The sequence below is a fragment of the Procambarus clarkii genome, chromosome 27 (assembly GCF_040958095.1).
Source record: "Procambarus clarkii isolate CNS0578487 chromosome 27, FALCON_Pclarkii_2.0, whole genome shotgun sequence".
Lineage (NCBI taxonomy): Eukaryota > Metazoa > Arthropoda > Malacostraca > Decapoda > Cambaridae > Procambarus > Procambarus clarkii.
This window is the reverse complement of record NC_091176.1, coordinates 21,703,241-21,727,558: the sequence shown is the minus strand read 5'-3', so window position 1 is coordinate 21,727,558 and position 24,318 is coordinate 21,703,241. Positions and strand designations below refer to the sequence as shown.

Below are 24,318 nucleotides of genomic sequence, written 5' to 3'. Positions count from 1 at the left end.
TGATGTAATTTACACAGGTTTTGCAAAAGCTTTTGACAAATGTATACAAACACGCGCACGCCAGAAATGGATATAAACACGCACTCCATTGAATGCGTGCACGCACACGCGCGCCAGGAATGCGTATATCTAACAAAGTCTCTCCTTGTCCTCTCTTCGACCTCAAGTCCAGGACAAAAATAATCTGATAATCATTGTACTTTCGGTGTTCAATCAACGCTTAGGTGTCGCCGCTACCTAAGCGGCAGAGACACTGTTGCATAGTGCAATCTAGAGTTGCAAGCGTGTGTGGGAGGTGGTGGAGGAGGTAGTGGAGGAGTGGAGTTGGAGGAGGAGTGGAGGACTGTCCCTTTTTACTGTATACTACATACGTTAAGTAGGCTGTTGTTCTCTAAGAAATCTATCTATTTCCTTGAAGATTGTCTTTGCGGTGATCACGTTATCCTTGTTTCTTGCCTCTTCCAGCGATATGATGTTTAACTCCTTAAGTCTTTCCTCGTACCTTATATCTCTCAGCTCTGGGACTAGTCTAGTGACATACCTTTGAACCTCTTTTTAGCCTCATTTTGATCTTTAAGATATAGAGTTCACGCCCGTGCCGCATATTCCAGAATTGATCTGACGTAAATGGTGCATATGTGTTTGTTTGTTTGTTTGTGTGTGTGTGTGTGTGTGTACTCACCTAGTTGTACTCACCTAGTTGTGCTTGCAGGGGTTGAGCTCTGGCTCTTTGGTCCCGCCTCTCAACCGTCAATCAACTGTGTGTGTGTGTGTGTGTATGTGTGTGTGTGTGTGTGTGTGTGTGTGTGTGTGTGTGTGTGTGTGTGTGTGTGTGTGTGTGTGTGTGTGTGTGTGTTCGCGCGCTCGCGCGTGAAATTTTACTCCCCCAGACCCCAGATATGGACATTCTAAACACGACCAAACTATTTTTTTTCCAGCCGTTATTAAACATTTGGCGACATCACAATAGAGTAATCTAAATTCCAGTTTCCGGTGTCTCCCTTTGATAATTTCTACTCCTGCTGAATGAGAACTAATTCTAAAATTTCGGCTGTTTTTTGCAAAACGCATGGTTAATTACCCTCAGTGAACCTGATAAAGTGTCTATATGCAAATTACAACACCTGGGTTTTTTTTTTGGACAGTAACTCGAAATTGTCCATGGTTGGGAGGATAAAATATACACAACGTTTTAATTGTGCAAAATAAAATGTATATGATTATCATGCTGATACTCACTCAAACACACACACACACTCAATGGCAAACACACACACACACACACACAAGAACAAACATTCACACAAACTCTATGGAGATATTTTTTTATAAATGGTGCCCTGACTTCGCCTCAAATATATATGTAAAGGAACTTAGCTTTTCAATGAAACGCTGACTAATATCTGGAAAAATGGGTCCTGAGAATGAGATAGAATGACCAAGACCGAGAGAAAGGAGAGAGAGAGAGAGAGAGAGAGAGAGAGAGAGAGAGAGAGAGAGAGAGAGAGAGAGAGAGAGAGAGAGAGAGAGAGAGAGAGAGAGAGAGAGAGAGAGAGAGAGAGAGAGAGAGAGAGAGAGAGAGAGAGAGAGAGAGAGAGAGAGAGAGAGAGAGAGAGAGAGAGAGAGTGAGAGAGAGAGAGAGAGAGAGTGAGAGAGTGAGAGAGAGAGAGAGAGAGAGAGAGAGAGAGAGAGAGAGAGAGAGAGAGAGAGAGAGAGAGAGAGAGAGAGAGAGAGAGAGAGAGAGGCAACACTAGCTACTTAGATTGTTCTAGTCTCTAGCACACAACCCTCCATCAGCGATCATTCATCCCTCGGGTGACTCACATTTGCAACAAATTATCTAAACAAGTCCGAGAAATAAAGCCAACTGAACATATCAAACCTTTAGCTCACAGATGGCTACAGCTTACCCAATACATGCAATGAATCAGTATCTCGGACCCGACTCCAAATTGAACTAATGTAAAATAACATTTCTAGTAATATTAATTTATCTTATCCCCCCCCCCCCCACCGTCATCCTCCTCCCCACCCCCGAAAAAATCGAGAAGAGAAAATATCAGAAATATCATAAATCCTCCTCTTCCCATTTTCTATTGATTGCTTTCTTATGCTAGACTCTTCACGTCTGGGGAAAATGATTTGGCGATGCTCCAATTTAGGAAAACTCCTGCATAACTTTACTCGTGATTTTAATGCATTTGTTGTACCATTGTTCTGCCTTAGACCCTTAACCCAAGGTCGGTTCTTTGCCTGAGGAATATGTTCCTTGAAGTATATTCTTGGAGGTACGTTCCACGTTCCTTGAGATATATTCCTTGAGGTATATATGTTGAGATTCATTCTTTTTCCAGAGATTGGGTTCAATGCTCTACTAAGGATCCCTTCACTGGAGTGGCCGCATTAAAGTGGCCTTGGCATCACCGCTAGGTAAAGGGAACACTCTTAAACGATTAATATGCTAATGACTGATTTGAATATCAGGCGTAACAGCTCGTTATATTATTAAATTTTTAGCACATAAGGACCTTGATGGACTCACGCTTGAAAACGGGAGAAGGGAGTGAGAGGAGAGGAGAGGAGAAGGGAGGGGAGAGAGAGGAAATTAGAGATACATGAAAGATGAAAGGAAGAGAGAGAGAGAGAGAGAGAGAGAGAGAGAGAGAGAGAGAGAGAGAGAGAGAGAGAGAGAGAGAGAGAGAGAGAGAGAGAGAGAGAGAGAGAGGTAAGATAATTACCAGAAGAAAGCGCTAAACCAGCATGAATCTGAAGCCCTTGGAAAACGAGCGGAGAGGAAATGAAGGTTGCTCAACTGATTTACTGACTTGCCAAGTTGCTTTAAACAGGTGATTATGGAGAGATATTATTATGTAGAGAGCAGACTTAAGTGGAGATCAGACCTTTACCAAGTCTGAGAACTTGAACGGAGAGAGTTTAGATGCTAACTGGTTATTATGGGGAAATGTAGATGGAGTGAAGCTGTAGTAATGTCAGCAGTTAAGGTGAGGTGAGGTCAGAGGTCAGGCTTGGAGAGGAAGGTTAGAGGTCAAGGTCAGGTAATATTAGGAAGATGAGGAATGATGCGAATCACAGTTTATACCTTTGAAGTATCAATTTAATAGGGATAGAATGGAAAATTTTCCTCTATTCTGTTGTAAGGTATTGTGTGTCTTGGCTGTAAATTTTCTCTATTGTCTTCTAATGTATATCAATATGTTCTTTGATGATGGTGTGGCTCATCGCACGAAGAGTTGCTCCTCGCTCGGTAAGTGACAGAATCGTTGTTTGTGGGACCTGATTTTTTATGCTTCTAATACCTGTACTTTGTGACAATTACAGGCAAAGAAATGAGATGTATAATTAATTTCCTTACGAACAAAATCCAGAGTGTAATAATCAACATAATAAAACCTGGATCACCAAGAGTGACAAGCTCAGTTCCCCAAGGTCATCTGCTTGCTAAGGTAATTTTTCTCATAATCTCAGATAAAGACAAGGATACAAAGTATAGTATTATATCATCATTTGAAGATGACACCCTTTGATTTTCATGACAGTAGACAATATAGAGGACACAGCAAACCTCCAGACATATGTTAACATGGTCCTTCAATGGCCACAGATAACAACACGATGTTTAATGAGGATAAGTTCCAACTACTGCGCCATGGAAAAACAAAAATATCAAAATGGAAACCACTTATTATATGCAGTCAAATCACACTATTGAAAGGAAAGGGAAATGATAAACATCTGGGAGTAATTATGTTGGAAGTCCTTACTGTTAAAAGACACAAAGAAAATAACAGCTTGGATAACAAGAATCTTTCAAACAAGAGATGCCATACCAATGATGAAACTTTTCAAGACACCAGTGCTCTCTAAGGTGGAATAGTGTTGAACACTCACAGCCCCATTCAAAGCTGGAAAAATTGCTAGCTTGGAATTGCATGTAAAGATCTTTTTTCTGCGTAAATTCACTCAGCAAAAAATCTAAATTATTGTGACTGATTAAAATTTTTACATTTGTATTCCGAAGAGCGCGAGCGGGAAAGACGCAAAATAATTTACTCTTGGAAAATACTAGGATGTCTGGTTCCAAATCTGCACACGAAAATAACACCACAAGAGACCTAAAAGGACATGGCAGGATGTGCAAAATAGCCCCGTTGAAAAGGAGAGGTGTAAAGCTACGCTGAGAGATAACTTATCATCATAAGAACAATTCATCAAAGTCTATCATCAAAGGACCGAAGACTTTTCAACACTCCATCTACACATAAGGGCCATAAGTGGCAGACCTCTTACAGTGTTCAAAGGAGAACTTGATAAACAACTTCAAAGAAGACCTGTTCAACCAGCCTGTGATTCATACATCAGGTTACAAACAGCCGCGTCGAACAGCCTGGTTGACCAAACGAACCAGGAGGCCTGGTCAGAGACCGGGCCGCAGGGACGTTGCTCCTCGGAATCCTCGAAAGGTAACCTAAAGGTAAGGTGACGCCCGTTGATGTGAGCCTGGTGTTGACCAAAGTCTTTATTCAAGCTGTGCTCTCCGATAGTCACAACGTCGCAAAGATGATGTACTAAATTGCCTGAACCTAACCTAACCGAAGACCCACGAATAGAAAACGTAACATCCCGACAATTTTGTGAGCGCCATGATTTATAGAACTTCGTAATTTGACGTTGGGGTTCTATACGTCAAAATGCCATGTACGATACGAGAAGAAAAGTTGTTTTGTCGTAGCCGACGTTGTGGGAAAATTCCAATATTGGTGTTATTGTTGGTGCTTGTCGGTGTACACAGGCTGGTCGGTATACACAGGCTGGTCGGTATACACAGGCTGGTCGGAATACACAGGCTGGTCGGTATACACAGGCTGGTCGGAATACACAGGCTGGTCGGAATACACAGGCTGGTCGGTATACACAGGCTGGTCGGTATACACAGGCTGGTCTGTATACACAGGCTGGTCGGAATACACAGGCTGGTCGGTGTACACAGGCTGGTCGGTATACACAGGCTGGTCGGTATACACAGGCTGGTCGGAATACACAGGCTGGTCGGTATACACAGGCTGGTCGGAATACACAGGCTGGTCGGTATACACGGGCTGGTCTGTATACACAGGCTGGTCGGTATACACAGGCTGGTTGGTACACATAGGCTGTCGGTATACACAGGCTAGTCGGTATACACAGGCTGGTCAGTATACACAGGCTAGTCGGTATACACAGGCTGGTCAGTATACACAGGCTGGTCGGAATACACAGGCTGGTCGATATACACAGGTTGGTCAGTATACACAGGCTGGTCGGTATACACAGGCTGGTCAGTATACACAGGCTGGTCGGTATACACAGGCTGGTCAGTATACACAGGCTGGTCAGTATACACAGGCTGGTCGGTATAGCAGCGACCTATATTCTGCGTTCGATCCCCGATGATCTAAATGATCTAAATGAATACCTTTCCTTCCCTCAGTCCTCATATCCCAGCTCTCCTCAAGTCCCTTCTTCACGTGACATATAGGAGCGTCTTGGCGCTTCCTGCCTGATAACAATGTTACTGTGTTGGTAGTTCTGTTGCATGATCGTCGTTGGTCACCTTCTGTGTTAATGAAATATATAATATATTAAGGTCCAGTGAACAAATGAAGATGTAATGGCACTCGTCTTCAAGGAAGTATGTAAGCTACAGAATGAAAGCCCTGATCATCTCTGCGCTTCGTTGTGTCCTATTGGTCAAGTTAGTAAAGGTGAACTAACTCGATTTCGTACGTCGGTTTTTCAGCCAATTTTGAACATGTGTTATCATCATTATATTTTATTGTGTTTGGGAAATGAAGGTAATGAGCTCAAGTAAATGTATTTTAGGTTCAAATTTGTTTGCTTTGATCCTGAGATTATCCAGATCGAAAGGGCGAGTTATTGCGATGATATCGCTGCCAGCGTTCAGATCCTTCTCCCGGCGCTGGCGATGATGATGGAGATTAGTGCTGCTTTAAGTAATTCCATGAATTAATTAGTAAGCACAGCATTGACATAGGACCCTATTGCAGTGTCGAATAATTAATGATATATTTGAGAGCCGAAGCAGAATTAAGTTTGAGTGTATATACATAGATCGGTCAATGAAAACATTGCAGGGTTGAGCTAGATATAATTCTACAAAAGTTTGTTTTTCAGTGATCTCAAGGTTTTACCTAGTTATAATCTTGAAAAAACACGAGATAGCATCTAATACAATAATACTAATACAATGCATCTAATACAATAATAATAATGCTTCTTATTTTTCCCGACACTGTTTTTAATTTTGTGATTACCAACAATTTTAAACTGATTTTAATAAAAGTTGAGGTCAGAAAGTCTCTCTCTCTCTCTCTCTCTCTCTCTCTCTCTCTCTCTCTCTCTCTCTCTCTCTCTCTCTCTCTCTCTCTCTCTCTCTCTCTCTCTGTCTCTCTCTCTCTCTCTCCCTCTATCTGCCGTCGTCGCGTTAAGCATAACTCTTATCACTCCTGAAACTACTCAGTATTTTGATGTGCTAATTACAGCAACGCTGTGGGAAAATCCTAGCAGGCAATTATTTGTTTTTATTCTTTATGAATATTTATTTTCTATTTTTTGTCACTTCAGTATATATAATTATGATTCTAAGCGGACTGTATATATGATTAAACCTTCCAGAATTTAGCACAAAGTAATGTGAGTCCTTAGTTACAATGTAGGTATGGCCTGATTAGGCTGTTAATAATGGTTCCTCCATCACATTAGGAAGTAACAACATATGGTCCAGGGGCCATGTAATGGCGTCTGTGCATCTCCAATCAAGTCTTATTCTCATCACTTAAAGATCTGTTGCTAAAAAGTTTGCTATTTGAATTTGAATGACAAAGACCTAAAATGTTAGTTGCATTATTATATAAATATATACTATTTTGCAGTATAGTAAAGCCTAGAGAACTATTCGGACAACCAAACACGGTTATATAATTATCCTGAAGGTAAATAAATTATTTGAAGTTTTAATTTTGAAATATTACATGAAAAAACGTGAAAAACAGCGGGTATTTGAAACGGGAGATTTATTATATTCATCCTTAATTACCCCTTTGCAAGAATTTCTGAAATAATTTATTACGGCGCACACCTTCCATTATAAAGTTAATAAAATATTAACACATGTGCATACATATGTAAAAATACATAAACACACACACACACACACACACACACACACACACACACACACACACACACACACACACACCAAAGGGACCAAAGAGCCAGAGCTCAACCCCCGCAAAACACAACTAGGTGAGTACACCCTGCACACCAATACACCTTAAAGTGTCTGACCTGCTACTATCATCCAAGCCTTCAACAATCCCTCCCTGCGATCCCTCGCCTATCCTCCGTCGCGTTATAACATCCAATACCTGCTTCATATATTTATCCAACTCAAATGGAAATTGGTTCATTTCCTGCTCTTCACATTACGTATTTAGCGCACGGGCACCAGCAGCTGTTTTGATACAACGAAATTGGTGCGGACATATTTCAGCGCTCTGAGAGGATATGGGTGTGCAGAGGGGGCGCTGCGGCTGTGGGCTCTTAACCCTTGTTGAGGAAAAATAACTCTCTGCCGCGCGCCACTGTTGCTCTTAGATTCAATTGGCCATAAAGCTAAGCCAGTGTCAAGTTGCTTATTTGGCATAGTAGCGATTTAACGTCTAGGGAAATATATGTGCTGCTTCTTGTCAATAAAGCGTCCAAACTGTATTTGTTTTACAATATACGTGAGGATAGCAAACGTGGGTCAGAGAGTCGTGGAGGATGGTATGCGTGGGTCAGAGAGTCGTGGAGGATGGTATACGTGGGTCAGAGAGTCGTGGAGGATGGTATGCGTGGGTCAGAGAGTCGTGGAGGATGGTATACGTGGGTCAGAGAATCGTGGAGGATGGTATACATGGGTCAGAGAGTCGTGGAGGATGGTATACGTGGGTCAGAGAGTCGTGGAGGATGGTATACATGGGTCAGAGAGTCGTGGAGGATGGTATACGTGGGTCAGAGAGTCGTGGAGGATGGTATACGTGGGTCAGAGAGTCGTGGAGGATGGTATACGTGGGTCAGAGAGTCGTGGAGGATGGTATACGTGGGTCAGAGAGCCGTGGAGGATGGTATACGTGGGTCAGAGAGTCGTGGAGGATGGTATACGGTGGTCAGAGAGTCGTGGAGGATGGTATACGTGGGTCAGAGAGTCGTGGAGGATGGTATACGTGGGTCAGAGTGTCGTGGAGGATAGCAAACGGTGGTCAGAGAGTCGTGGAGGATAGCAAACGGTGGTCAGAGAGTCGTGGAGGATGGTATACGTGGGTCAGAGAGTCGTGGAGGATAGCAAACGGTGGTCAGAGAGTCGTGGAGGATAGTATACGTGGGTCAGAGAGTCGTGGAGGATAGTATACGTAGGTCAGAGAGTCGTGGAGGATAGTACACATGGGACACATCAAATTATGATAGAATATACTCTTGCCTGGAATTGTTCATCTATTAATTACTAGAGTAAAGCTGACAAATAATAATTACATTAGGCGCCCCGCCTAATGTAAAGATAATATAAGGTCTAAACTCCCTCGCCTCTTAGAAAATAGGCTCTAAGCGAGTACGACTATATATCACAAGGAAGGGATTTGATAACAATTCCACTTACGGGATATTCATGCCCGTGCCACCTCTTGGGTGGTTTAATCTTCATCAATCAATTAATTAATTTGAGGACAAGGAGCTAAAATATGGGGTCGGAGTGAGGGGGAAAGGTTCCCTTCCACTTCGATCGTCGGGGATTGAACGCTGACCGGCAGGAAGCGAGGCCGTTCTTCTACTGACCAGTTCAAGTGGTTGAGTTTCAAACGGAGCCCTCTCTTATAGCCTTTAATCGCACCCTACATAAAACACTTCTTGGGTCACTGTACAATCACATGATTCTCGATCAGTTCAGTGAAATACTCATATGTCTGGACAATTTAATGTCCCGTAAGATGAAGTCTGACCTTATGTAAGATGTATCTTAGCTCATATAAGATGGATATCAGCTCAAATTAGACAAGATCTCAGCTTTTGACGCTGATATGTGTGAGAGATGTCATACAGACCTTACCTTTAAATAACACAATAAAGTAGCCGTCACAACTTAAAAAAAATGACAGGTTGGATAACAAGAACCTTTCACACTAGAGATGCTATACCGATGATGATACTTTTCAAGACGCTAGTGCTCTCTAGAGTGGAGTACTGCTGCACAATGACTGCTCCATTCAAAGCTGGAGAAATTGCTGACCTGGAGAGCGTGCAGGAATCCTTTACTGCTAGAATCCACTCAGTAAAACATCTAAAACTACTGAGACCGACTAAAGAGCCTAAATCTGTGTCCTGTTGAGCGCAGGCGAGAGAGATACATAATAATTTACACGTGGAAAATAGTAGAGAGGCTGGTCCCAAACCTGCACACAGAAATAACATCACATGAGACCAGAAGGCATGGAAGGATGTGCAGAATACCCCCGTTGAAGAGCAGAGGTGCAACAAGTACTCTGAGAGAGAACTCTATCATCAGAGGCCCGAGACTGTTCAACATACTTTCACTACACATAAGGGTCATAACTGGCCGACCCCCTCGCAGTGTTCAAGAGAGAACTGAATAAGCACCTCCAAAGGATACCTGATCAACTAGGCTGTGATTCATACGTCAGGCTGCGAGCAGCCGCGTCCAACAGCCTGGTTGACCAGTCCAGCAACCAGGAGGCCTGGTCGACGACCGAGCCGCGGGGAGGCTAAGCCCCGGAAGCACCTCAAGGTAACCTCAAGGTAAGATACAAAGAGGTATAATTTATCACACTTCTATGTGACACTTACGACAGATACAAAAAATATGAAACTGGGAGATCTCTGTATCATATGACAATGAGATATGTCACTAGTTTTCAGACAATACCCGTAGAACATAGAATTGTGTGACACTAAAGATGTTTACACACACGCAATGGTAAGCCACAAAAGCATCTTGCATGTAAATACAGCATCTTCCACTCTCTCTGAAGACAGGTTGCACCCGTCCATCTCTAAGTTGGACAGGAGCGTGTCTGCCTGCTAGCTAGAAGGCAGTCCGTGATTCTTAGAGCTGCCAGACCAATGAACAGGTTCCCGAGGCTACTAGGGGTAAGACATAACTACTCCTGAAACTGTGTATCGAGTCTGCCACCACCGTGTCACCTAGTGCATCCCATTTGACTCTGATACTTCAAATATTCTCTTATGTCTCTCTCTCTAGCTTATAAAGACAGTTTCCTCATGTGTTGTCTTGTTCGTGAACCACCAGGGCCAACTCCAGAAGTTACGTTTTTACTTCGCAAGGCATTGCGGCAGGCAATGACTTGGTTGAAGGTTCGCGCCACCTCACAACCCATGTGAATTTTCTCACTTCTTCTACAGTAATATCAAGGTCATGAAGAGCTGATGTATTTGACAGCATCTCTCTCAGGTCAGGCACTTTGCCGGCATGTAAATATCTCCTGAAGTCTCCTGTTGAGTTTCTTGCACAATCTCTGTGAGTGAGTCCTCCCTTATCTCCAGTTTAATCCACATTCCTTTATGTTGTTTTCTTCCTGAAGTTGCTTTGAAGTACCATCGCTTGTGCCTTTGCTTTACCTGCAGTGTTGTTTTAAGATTACCTTTCCGCTTTTTCTTCTGAGGTTCTCATTCCTGTCACTCTGAATCGTTTCTCTACTTTGTCCTTCTTTGGGGTCTTGTAGTTTTCCCATGTCTCTGTGCTTATGTGCTATATTTCCTTACAACATTAACTCTTGGCCTAATCTTGTACTTCTCACAATGAACAAATCTGTTGCCCTCATCTCAGCTTCTCGAAGTGTGTTAGTCTTAAGTCGTGTGATATCATCCCATATTAGTTCAAAATTAAGTGTTGAATTTTGCCAATTTCGCTGTCGGTATGCCAGTCTTCTGTCACTAAATCTTGAAGATTTTTCAATATCTGAGACACAGCGATTCTTAGATCATACACTCAGAGAATCCCGTTATATGTTGAGAACTGAATACATTTCCTAAGAACATAAGAATGAAGGTAAATGCAAAGGGCCTGTTGGCCTATACGAGGCAGCTGCTATTTATATCCACCTAATCTCATTCATATATAAGTCTAACCTACGCTTAAAACAATCAAGGGATCCTACTTCTATTATGTTACGCGGTAATTGGTTCCTCAAATCAACAACCTGTTACCTAACCAGTATTTACCCAGGCCTTTCCTAAATCTAAACTTATCCAAGTAATACCCATTGTAGACGCTGAGTCACTATAACGTGGCTGAGGATATGAAGACTAACCACACACCAGCCTGGCCGGCACGCGGGTTAAGGCAGATCAGAACAGGCCTATACACAGAGCTTCAGGTAGATCACAGAGGGGGGCCAAAAAAACTCAATCTCCATTTATATTTGGCATAATGGATGATAATAGCTTCGTTATTTTGTTAACGTTTGTGGTAATATAGTGTCGAGGGGGGAGTTGTTGTTGTTGTTGTTGTTTAAGATTCAGCTACTGGGAACAAAAAGTTCCAAGTAGCACGGGCTATGGTGAGCCCGTAGAGGGGGGGAGGGACAAGCATTTAGTGGACACGTTAAATAGCGGATGAAAGAGGCTAAATCTCTGAAATAAGGGGATTGGCAACTAATTAAACCCTCTCCCTTCACGGTTTATATTTATAACTTTAATCTAGGTAGCGTGAGAGATAATGCGCGCTCATTTTATTACAATCACGTTATCATGTGTCCGGAATTATGGTTATAACGTTCGAAACAATCACACCCTGGAAAAACCACACAAACTCACATTTGAGCTATCACACCCAAACAAAAAAAAAAGCCATAAAACAGCCCCCCGGTCTTGAAAGAGAGAGAGAGAGAGAGAGAGAGAGAGAGAGAGAGAGAGAGAGAGAGAGAGAGAGAGAGAGAGAGAGAGAGAGAGAGAGAGAGAGAGAGACAGAGAGAGAGAGAGAGAGAGAGAGAGAGAGAGAGAGAGAGAGAGAGAGAGAGAGAGAGAGAGAGAGAGAGAGAGAGAGAGAGAGAGAGAGAGAGAGGAGTCTTATTGAAAGAACTCATGGCGCGCCTTCTATTATAGACAAGGCAGCGACATTGTGGCAGTGTTACGAAAAGGTGCCCTCTACTCAAGTCAATTTCGACTTTTGTAAAGTGCACCCACACACACACATACACACATGCGCGCGCACACACACGTACATACTATACGCACTCATAAAACACACACGTGCGTCCTCTGTGGTAAACCAAATCGATTTTCCTTTTATTCTCATTCAATGGCGACGGACATAAAAGGGTTTTAAGTTGCCAGGTAGTTGGAAGGGGTAGGTGCTGAGGGACTTGGGTGGGAGGTAGGAGAACAGGGAGGAAGGGAGGGGAGGGAGAAAGGGGGGGGGGTAGTGGAGATAATTGGGGAAAGGTGTGAGGGAACACTTTATTCAGACACATATTAGAGCTACCACTCATCTTAGAAGTTAAGATGAGTCGATCAATAGTATTCATTCAAGTCTGTCTTAGAAGTCAATGTATTTTGACTTGATTAGTGCTAGCGTATTAAAGTGTGTTGTGGGTGAGACTAAAGACGGCAGCTGCTCACTTGGCGACCATTTTTTTCTGCGCGGCCAAAGTTTTTCTTCTGTAATATTTCGGTATTTCTTCCTTGGTAGTTTTTCATTGAAGCTAGTTCCTATTTACACCTTTTGAAAAGCCTTCAGGTAAACATGTGTAGTATTTTTTTCTTACAAAAATACAGCGCATAAATGCCGCAGAGAGAGAGAGAGAGAGAGCGAAAGAGAGAGAGAGAGCGAAAGAGAGAGAGAGAGAGAGAGAGAGAGAGAGAGAGAGAGAGAGAGAGAGAGAGAGAGAGAGAGAGAGAGAGAGAGAGAGAGAGAATGAGAGAGAGAGAGAGAGAGAGAGAGAGAGAGAGAGAGAGAGAGAGAGAGAGAGAGAGAGAGAGAGAGAGAGAGAGAGAGAGAGAGAGAGAGAGAGTGCATCCATTGCATTTAGATGTTGAGCGAATGAGATATACGGTCTGAAGGGGTGTTTTGAAGTTCATCTTAAAATAGGATGGATGTTTGAGGTTCTTTTAAAGGATAGGAAAAGTTAGGTAAGATAATTAATAGGAAGAAACGCTAAGCCATCATTACAATATGCACTTGGAAGTGATATAAGGATAGAACAATAGCTGAGACTGAATGAACGGGTGAAGGAACTTTGTCTAACCACTTGCGCCATCGGGAATCGAATGTCGATCTACAAGAAGCGAGGCGGTCACAACACCGCCAGCCCAAGAGGATGGCCATGAGGTTCTAAGATACATATAAGTATGTAAGCAGGTTTCAGATGTATTAATACTGCCTGAAAAGAGGTTGTAGAAGTTCAAATAATTAGCGGGGGATCGATTAAAAGGCTAAAACTCTCAAGCTTAGGATTGAAAGAAGTTTTGAGGCACATAAGATAGGCTCGAAGAATTGTCTGGAAACGAGATTTATTTCAAATGATTGAATGAAGGTATATGATGTAAAGAAGATTAACTGAAGCTTAGAAGCGCCTAAAACAATAATCCTGAATGTAGATGAATTTAACAACAGTGTTGAAGAATGAAAGATTAGGAGGGTTAGACTCGAGTACTATCTTGAGAGAGAGGATTGGAACTCTTTGCTGCTAACAGAAAAATTATATAAAGTTCTGAAAAGAGCCGGAGTCGTCTTGAGATGCTCGGAAAGAGGAGCAAAGAATTCTAAGTTTTCATGGAGAAAAAATTGAAAGTTTCGAAGCGTTGAGACAGTAAAATGTGAAGCTTCGGAACAGTTCGAAACCATTCAGTGTGTAAGAGGTGGTGGCAGGAGTGGGCAAGGTGACGAGAGGGAACCGAGGAAGGCTTGCTCCGAGGCAGGCTTGCCCCGAGTCAGGCATGCCACGCGGAAGGCTTGTCCCAAGACAGGCTTGCCCCGAAGCAGGCTTACCCCGAGGCAGGCTTGCCCTGAGGCAGGCTTGCTCCGAGGCAGGCTTACCCCTAGGCAGGCTTGCCCCGATGCAGGCTTACCCAGAGCCTGCATCGTATACAGGCTTGCCCTGAAGCAGGCTTGTCCTGAGGCAGCGTTGCCCCGAGGCAGGGTTGCCCCAAGGCAGGCTTGCCCTGAAGCAGGCTTGCCCCGAGGCAGGCTTGCCCAGAGGCAGGTATATTCTTGGAAAGTTTTTTGTTAAATATGCATATCTCGAGGATTATTTTAGTCGAAATATATATAAATATTTGGAAATTCTAAGAAGGAAACCAAAAATCAAGAGTAATAATGCTTCCAGTCTTCCTCTTCTCTTACAGTGACGTTTAAGTCTCCCTTGTCTACAATTATGGTTCGTCCAGCCGTTCTTGAATCCATTAAAAGTCCTTCCAGGTTTCGTTTTCATGAACAATGGTTCTCCCAGCCTTTATTGTATCAAATAACGGCTTTTTAAACATTTACTGTCTTTAGTAATATTTCCCGTCTTTTCTGTCCGATATTATGGCTCTTTTTAGCCATCCTTCCATTGGAATATTTCATGTAACTCTTCAGCATTGCTCTACTACCAATTCTTTATCACTTTTGTACCATTGCTGCATCGGTAATGTATAATGATTATATTGCTTCTGAATTCCGCATGTATTTGTTCCTGTACTATTATGTAACTCTTCTGTCCCTTTCATCTATTTAGCACTGTCTCCGCTTTCAATGGGTCTGACTGCACTCTTAAAATACATTATACGTGGAAGCCATTGTACCATATACATTGTGCCATTTAAATGTGCCACACACACTGTTCCACTCATCGTACCATGTACGGTACAGTCAGTACACCGCTCACTGTACCATACAGTGTTCCATCCTGCCGTACATACATCCGGCTCTTCTCCCCGGCAGATCGCGCAGGAGCACCTGGTGAGATATTCGGCAGCCTCAGAGGGCGACCCCGCCCTCCACACCACCACCTTGGGTCTGTCGCTCACCGCACGCACCAGTCTCTTCACCGACGGAGCCCTAGAGCTGAGGTACGTGTACCGGGAAAGGTTGGGAAGGTGGGTAGGAGCTGACAGATAGATTGGGACAAAGAGGGAGATAGAATGGAATAGGGAGGGGGATAAAATAGAGGTAGATTAAGACAAAGATTAAAAATATATAAATGGGGTAAAGAAAGATAAGGAATGTGGGATATTGAAGGGTACATTTTCTTACACAAGCCCCCCCCCCCCCACACATATCCCCTTACATAACACCTCATACAACATAACATACTCCCCTCACACACAACACAACAAACTCCCCTCACACACAACATAACATACTCCCCTCACACACAACACAACAAACTCCCCTCACACACAACACAACATACTCCCCTCACACACAACACAACAAACTCCCCTCACACACAACATAACATACTCCCCACTCCTCTCACACACTCACACAAACGCAAGAACGCCTGAATGATCACACATACACAAATAATGAGTCCCAGACGACACGCCTCGCTGGTAGGAGGATATCTCCCTCTCAATCTCAATCTCTCTTCCAGCCCCTCGTCTCTCACATTCCCCACTCTCCCATGTTCCCACTCTCTCATTCCCCATTCTCTCACTCCCAACTCCTTCATTCCCCTCTCTCTTTCCCACTTTCATTCCTCCGTCTCCCTTCCATCCTCCGTCTCATTCTCTCACACCCCATCTCATTTCTCCCTCTCTCTCACCCTCTCTACAGCTGTGAATTGAAGTTCAAATATTCTGATTGTATACACGGCTCCCCCGGCTCACGACGCATAAATGGTGATAAAACGAAGAATAGGGGCAGGATGAGAGAAGAGACGATACGAAGAGAGAAACAGATGATACAATGAGATAAAGGAATAATATAATGGCAAAGACGAACATAAATACATTGAACAAATAATTAAAATATGAGAGGAAAACGTGATCAGATGAAAGTACAAGACGGTGAAATGAGAGACTAACGTAAAATGAGATTTTACTCATTTTAGTAGTAGAACAGTGATAAAATGAAGGTGGTAGTGATATTAGAGATGAGGAAAAGTTCACTCAGCTGCAAGTTAAAGCTGTAATGTTCAGACTTCGTGGCTTCCCGTATGCAGGCCGGGGAATAAACCCAAGATTTGGCGAGATACAGAGCAAGTCACTTTGTAAATGTAGGATGGAAACTCGTAGGCATTGGATGGGAAAATTATCATACCCAACATAGAGCAAGGAAACCCGACTTGTGTGTGTGTGTGTGTGTGTGTGTGTTCGTGTGTGTGTGTGTGTGTGTGTGTGTGTGTGTGTGTGTGTGTGTGTGTGTGTGTGTGTGTGTGTGTGTGTGTGTGTGTGTGTATGCGTGTGTGTGTGTATGTGTGTGGATGTGTGTGTGTGTGTGTGTGTGTTTGTGTGTGTGTGTGTGTGTGTGTGTGTGTGTGTGTGTGTGTGTGTGTGTGTGTGTGTGTGTGTGTGTGTGTGTGTGTGTTTGTGTGTGTGTGTGTGTGCACGCACGCTAGCGTGTGTGTATTTAACTTTAACTATTCATGGGTCTCACACACTTTCCACTTTGCTACTTACCTCAGGGAGGAGAGATACGATCCATGAAAGAAGAAATATTTCAGTGAATAACCCTTCTTTTCCTGGCTCTCAGTGTGACGCACAACCCAAGGCGAATTTCCAAAGACAGATCAGTTTCTAGGCAGAGCCGAGGTTACAGAAGTTTTAAACCGTATGAAGAAAAACGTAACTAAAGAACTATCTCAAGTATAAAATAGAAACAGACTCAACCCAACTCATTTTCATAAGTTCATCAGTTAAGAATGAATTTGAAGTTGAAGCAAATGTATTATTTCTCACATATTTTCTCGATATGTAGTACTTTTTGTACAGAACTAGAAAAAGTGAGCACCAACAAGGAGGAATTCACAACCAGAGTAATAACGAAGTCGGTTGTTAACGCTTCAACGAGGAACCGAGGCACCGCTTTCAGTCAATAGACACAGTTCTCCCTATCCCGTGGTACTGGAGAGTAAGAGAATGAAAAGAACAACACGAAAACACACGTGCAAAAACAGTCAGCAAACACAAAAAAGCCCGCTTGAGTGCACTTGCAAGCGAACTCGCTCACAAACGGCAGGAGGACGGTGATGGATTATCGGGATTACACGCACCATGGCCGTGGCGCTTTTTGTTGTTTTTTAATTGGAAAGCGAGAATATGATCGACTGAGCAAAAACAATGTAAACAAGAAAAAAATACAAGAATTTATACTGTATATAGAAAGAGAGAGAGAGAGAGAGAGAGAGAGAGAGAGAGAGAGAGAGAGAGAGAGAGAGAGAGAGAGAGAGAGAGAGAGAGAGAGAGAGAGAGAGAGACGGAGAGAGAGAGAGAGAGAGAGAGAGAGAGAGAGAGAGAGAGAGAGAGAGAGAGAGAGAGAGAGAGAGAGAGAGAGAGAGAGAGAGAGAGAGAGAGAGAGCGGGTAGGGTACGACAGGGTAACCAATCGCCAGAGAGTCCTCCGGATTGAGAGTAAGGAAGGTAAAGTCAGGTACATCCTATGATATCTTTCACGTTCACTGGCATGATATCAACATCGACAGGGTACCACCACCCCACCTCTCGAAACGTTCTCCTATTCGCTGTAACGCAATATTTTGTCTCCTCTGATTGGCAAAGGATGTGTAGAACTTCTTTACAGCCACCAATCTGGAGGATCACGGATGACTGAGGTTCCTTGATGCTGGAGTGTGGTGGTGGTGGTGGTGTTTCACCGTAATGCTGTGTATTGTGTTACATACACGGAATGGGTTAGCTTGACTTTTTAAAATATTTTTAACCTGAGAGAGAGTGAGAGCTTCGGCCTTACACGCGTCGGATCCAGGGTTCGAGACCCATACAGCCCAGGTGAAGGGAATCTTTAATCTTCCTGTTCTCCCGTTTTATCCAAAGACTTTATCATCTCACTTTCTTTGGAACAAAGATGAATGGTGATCACGATTTGTATTGTTATTGTAGCTTAATATCATTAATAAAATCGTAACTTAATGATTATAATGACTTTTTCTAAGAGGAAGGCAAAGGCCGAGTGACACAACTTCCATCACCCGAGAGCTAAGCTAGTTGAGCAGAGTGACCCGACCCGACCGTAAAGCTTTCTGAGGCTTAATAACTTCCAGATCAAACACTGCAGCAACAAATTTGTTTTATCATTAGATTAGATTCGTAAAGTTTGACATATATATAAATTTTATAAATAAATTTACCCTGCAACATTGATAGATTTGTTTTATCCCAGATGTCTTCAGTTGAGTCTTATGAAGGGTAGTGTTCGGTGACTTGTTCAGCAAGGGTAGAAAGCATTTTCCTTGGCTGTCAGAAGGGCGTTGATACTGTACTGTGTTTCCCTAGAGGACTGAGCTTCAAAATGTAGAATGTATCTCCTATAATAGGAAGTGTTTAGATTTGTTAACTGGAAAGATACATTTCATTGCGAAACATTCAGAATCACTATGGAATGGAATTGAGTAGTGTACCATATAAGTGAAAATTTGGTGCCTCCATCTAATCTGTGTCACCAAACTCATAGACAATTTTGAGACTTTAAAACCACTAATATAGTAGAGTCTTAAAAGATGAGATGCATAACTCAGATTCTCTTTCAGAATGCAGCAGGGGGTACCTAAACAGGCAAGAGGAGTGGCTTCCAGATTTCAAACTTACTAAATGTAGATACGCGAAAATTTATAAGAATATCATGAGTAAATGTTAAGAAAAAATTAAACAAAGAAAAAAAATTCGGATAAGGACACCACATGGAACCTCACAAGTGAAGCACGCATGAACAAAATAACAATAGAATATGGAAAACTAGTATATATATATATATATATATATATATATATATATATATATATATATATATATATATATATATATATATATATATATATATAATATATATCGTAATTATTTTTAGAAGTTTAAATACCACATCCTACAGAACGCCGCACACATTTATTGCAAGGCCAATCCTGGAATATTCACTACTGGATAAAATCATACTTCTTGAAACAAGAAAATTGAGAAAGTCCTTAGAATCGCCCCGATACTCATGTCATATGTGTGGCACCTGAGCTGTGAAGATTAGTTAAATGATCTAAAATTACATGCTCTATACGATGGAACCTAAGGCGGAATGATAAAAAAAAAAATAGGCAAGAAAAGGTAATGATAAAAGGAACGAAACCAGATGCACCAGAAGCGGGTAAGTTACTTCTCATTCACCGTGCAAGTATTAAAAACGTAGTTATGTATTGGATGATGAGGATGCACGAGACAAATCAAAATCACAGTTAATTAATAAAATAAAGTTATACCCGAAATTTGACTTGCGAAGAGCCAAGAGCTGTTTCTCCCTGTCCAAAACTACGAATAACTAAGCAATAACACACTCTAACCAACTCCACAATTGAGTGAGAGAAAAAAGATCACAGAAGCAGAACAGGTTAAATCTTACAGAAACAGAAAAGGAGAATGATCTCCGAGTTTATAAAATACCGAACCTGGCCCCTGAGGAACCCATTAGCATATCTCCAACATACGTGAAGCTGGCAACTGTTCGAGTAACCTTCAGCTATCGAGATATATAATTCTTCAGAACATTTAATACAACCTACATAAGGCTTCATACCTAGTTATGCAGCATGTGACCTAGAGTCACGACCTAAAAAATGTACAAAATATAACTATAGAAAGTTGAGAAGTACGCGACACGATTAGTCCAAGGAACCAAAGGATTATACCGAGAGATTGAGTGAAAATATCACAACGGTGGCGGAAAGACGAAACAATATTGTTATAACTAATAATACATATAGAGGGTGAACTGGCAGACTGGATATAAACACAACATTCAATATAAGTAACTATAGAGCCAGAGGACGCGGGAGGAAGCTGGAGACGCAGATGGGCCGGACGGATGTCAGAAACCATTTCTTCAGTGTAAGAGTTGTCAGCCTGTGCATTGCTTCTACAAAAGCTGTTGTCGAATGACGCAAGAAAGAAACATCAAAAGGGAAGCATGATCAGAAATATGAAATTTAAAGTCAAAGCATTAACTAACCAGGGGATTGAAAGGCGTAAATGAGCAGCTAAGACTCAATCCTGCAAGGACATTGAGTTGTATACATGCAGGTGTATATCATACCCCTACATGCATACGCTTCATATCAAAACACCGAAAGAAAGCACCGGGTGTATAGAGAGGCGGTCACCCGAAATGTTTGTGGACGATTTTAGCCCGTGCCTGTTTCCCCTCTATTTTGGCTCCATTCGTCTCTTTTTTTCCAGCTTGTTTGGCTGCCCAGAGTCGAGGGGACGGCGAGGGTCAAACACATGGTATTCGATCTTAATAAAATAATGATATTAAAAATATTAAAAACAATAACAAATAAATGAAAGTAACAAAGCCATCCATCGTTAATTAGGGGAATAAAGCAAGTTAATTAAAAAGGAGAAAGGGAGTTAGATTTTGAGAACCAATATTAGGGGAGTAAAACAGTCTTTCATGTAGGTAGATTATCTCCCTAAGACTTAACGTAACATTTCCTATTAGGAGAAGTTATGACTGTAAACCCGAAGGCTCTCTACCTACTCGCTATCTGCTGCGATTTAAAACTAATGAATACAAATGACACCATAATGAAAACTTCAAGAAGATGGGGGGTCACAGGAAAGGAGGGGGGGGGGGACATTAATATCAACCTATCCTGCTATTATGATCCATGAGCATTAATATTTGAGAGGGACCGAGCGCTAATTATCTCCTAGACATGGTCCCTTGCAGCCAGGAGTCGGACAAGCCGCACGCAAGGGTGGGGGGGGGGGGGACGTTATCACCCCTTGTTCAGGGCTAATTCTTAGATTCATCAGGGATTTGATGTAACATTAGTAGCTTGATAAGAGGAAGGGTCTCTCTCTCTCTCTCTCTCTCTCTCTCTCTCTCTCTCTCTCTCTCTCTCTCTCTCCTACCTGGTTGAGCTTTGCTCTTTCGGCCCACCTCTCAACTGTCAACCAATCAACTGTTTACTAACCACTTTCCCCCCCCCCCCAGGAAGCAGCCCATGACAGCTAACTAACTCCCAGGTACCTATTTACTGCTAGGTAACAGGGGCATTCACGTTGAAAGAAACTTTGCCCACTTGTTGACCAGATTACACACTAGAAGTTGAAGGGACGACTACGTTTCGGTCCGTCCTGGACCATTCTCAAGTCGATTGTGATGAGGAGGTAGAGACAGGCAATAAATAGGCAAGAGAGAGCTGAGGAGGAAAATAAGGTGTAGGGGATAGTAGAAATGAGGCTTCAACTTCTAGTGTGTGGTCTGGTCAACATACTTCAGCCACGTTATTGTGACTCATCGTTTGCCCACTTGTTTCTGCCTGGTGCGGGAATCGAACCCGCGCCACAGAATTACGAGCCCTGCGCGCTATCCATTAGGCTACCAGGCCCCCCTTACTATGTGTGTGTGTGTGTGTGTGTGTGTGTGTGTGTGTGTGTGTGTGTGTGTGTGTGTGTGTGTGTGTGTGTGTGTGTGTGTGTGTGTGTGTGTGTGTGTGTGTGTGTGTGTGTGTGTGTGTGTGTGTGTGTGTGTGTGTGTGTGTGTGTGTTTGTAAATCACAAAGAAATTAACACCTGATGAATAAAGTAAATACAAACAACCATGAAGGAAACTGAAACGGGAAATCCTCGAGTGCTTAGGATGAAGAGTTTGAAAATGTTGATTCCATTGGATTCCAACTTTCTTATCTAGTTATTATATTGGAGATTTGTCGTAGCAAATCACAGCATTCACCCTTATAACTTAAAAAAAAATAAGAGAAATTTCACCCCTAAAATGTTCTATGTTTATTTAATTGTTCTGTTTATAACATTGTTAATATCTACAAATTGTTTGATTTAAAAGCTGTATAAAATTATAAGGATCACTACTGGGAAATCAATAGTCAGGAATAAATTGCTCTTAGTGATAACTGTCATATAAACACACGTGCATAGAGTGATATAGATGGGACAAACTTCAACAAATTTGAGGTCAAGCATTTGTTAACATAAATGTTGTTAAAAGTAGCCCTATTTAATGCATTATTATTGTGCCTGAAAATTCTTACCAAACTGAATGGGAAGGATTCCTCCATAGTCACCAATTGTATGAGCATTGCAGCTCTTACAGTGTCACACGCTGATACTGCAGCAAGTGAGTCATATTAGACCAGAGGTAACGTTCCTCATTAAATTTTTAACTAAATTAAACACTAATTTTCACCTTGTGTAAATTAATATTGCTGCAAATCCCATCTGCCGGTATACCTAGAAATATCTTATCCCCGATGGTATATGTGACTCACTTTAACCCATCTTCGATCCTGGCATAATATCCCAGCTCCTATATCCTGCACTTACATCCTATCTTCTATCCTGTTCTCTAATACCTTCCATGTGCAATCCAGTATAGCAAAACTGCCTGAGCTCTTTCTTCTCACAATTTCATTTCTCTGATGTTGTTAAGCAATCGCAGTATTGTCAGGCAACAAACAGATGGTTTAACCAGCTGATGCTAACGAGCTGCGTGTTGTTATCGTCTCCTGACAGGTGTAGCGCCACGGTGCACGTGTATGAGTGGAGTACAGATGTGACCCTGCACCTGGATAACGTCACCTACAGTCAGCCCCACCACCTGCCTACCCTCCAGCAAACAGGTGAGACACATGCGCAATGCTGCCTTTAATTAAAACAAAGATTACTTTGTTAAAGGATGTGCTCGTGAGTGAGAGAGAGAGAGAGAGAGAGAGAGAGAGAGAGAGAGAGAGAGAGAGAGAGAGAGAGAGAGAGAGAGAGAGAGAGAGAGAGAGAGAGAGAGAGAGAGAGAGGGAGAGAAAAAGAGAGGGAGCGAAAGAAATATCACAAGGAGACAGAGGGACAGAGAGAGAATGAAAGACAGTCGGAATGTCAGAGAAACAGGCTGTATAACAGACAGCCTGACATTTTGACACAATAAGACGACAAAAACGACGATAACAAAGTCAAATAACATCATAGGGAGGTTGATGGAGGGGAGGTTGATGGAGGGGAGGTTGATGGAGGGGAGGTTGATGGAGGGGAGGTTGATGGAGGGGAGGTTGATGGAGGGGAGGTTGATGGATGGGGAGGTTGATGGATGGGGAGGTTGATGGAGGGGGAGGTTGATGGAGGGGGAGGTTGATGGATGGGGAGGTTGATGGAGGGGAGGTTGATGGAGGGGAGGTTGATGGATGGGGAGGTTGATGGATGGGGAGGTTGATGGAGGGGGAGGTTGATGGAGGGGGAGGTTGATGGATGGGGAGGTTGATGGAGGGGAGGTTGATGGATGGGGAGGTTGATGGATGGGGAGGTTGATGGAGGGGAGGTTGATGGAGGGGAGGTTGATGGAGGGGAGGTTGATGGATGGGGAGGTTGATGGAGGGGGGAGGTTGATGGAGGGGAGGTTGATGGATGGGGAGGTTGATGGAGGGGGGAGGTTGATGGATGGGGAGGTTGATGGAGGGGAGGTTGATGGATGGGGAGGTTGATGGATGGGGAGGTTGATGGAGGGGGGAGGTTGATGGAGGGGAGGTTGATGGAGGGGAGGTTGATGGATGGGGAGGTTGATGGATGGGGAGGTTGATGGATGGGGAGGTTGATGGATGGGGAGGTTGATGGAGGGGAGGTTGATGGATGGGGAGGTTGATGGAGGGGGAGGTTGATGGAGGGGAGGTTGATGGAGGGGAGGTTGGTGGATGGGGAGGTTGATGGAGGGGGAGGTTGATGGATGGGGAGGTTGATGGAGGGGAAGGTTGATTGAAGGGGAAGTTGATGGATGGAGTGGTTGATGTATGGGGAGGTTGATGGAGGGGGGAAGGGGAGCGTTAAGGGGTTGTAGAGGAAGATATGGGTTAAGAATGCTGTTATCCCCATTTAAAATATAGATATGGGCATTCCAATCTCTGCTGTAAAAGCCGCAATATTTCAGGAAATTAGGGAAGACAGAAGAGCAGTTACTGACACACAAATGCCAGAAAGCACGAGTATAAAGACCTATGACATGTTTAAAGCAGAGAATTATATGTATGGACAGCATAAAACATCCACTAGACAGTGTGACATTGTAATTGTCAGAAGTAGGCTG

General features: G+C 42.9%; 1 protein-coding gene across 1 annotated transcript in view; it reads left to right on the top strand.

Moving 5' to 3' along the window:
- Window positions 1-24,318, top strand: part of LOC123748840 (nephrin) — a 224,492-nt gene that overhangs the window by 196,177 nt on the left and 3,997 nt on the right. Inside the window, exons 7-8 of the mRNA XM_069332432.1 lie at window positions 15,014-15,141; window positions 22,767-22,873. Of these exons, the coding sequence (XP_069188533.1) occupies window positions 15,014-15,141; window positions 22,767-22,873 (235 nt within the window). The remainder of the gene's footprint in view (window positions 1-15,013; window positions 15,142-22,766; window positions 22,874-24,318) is intronic.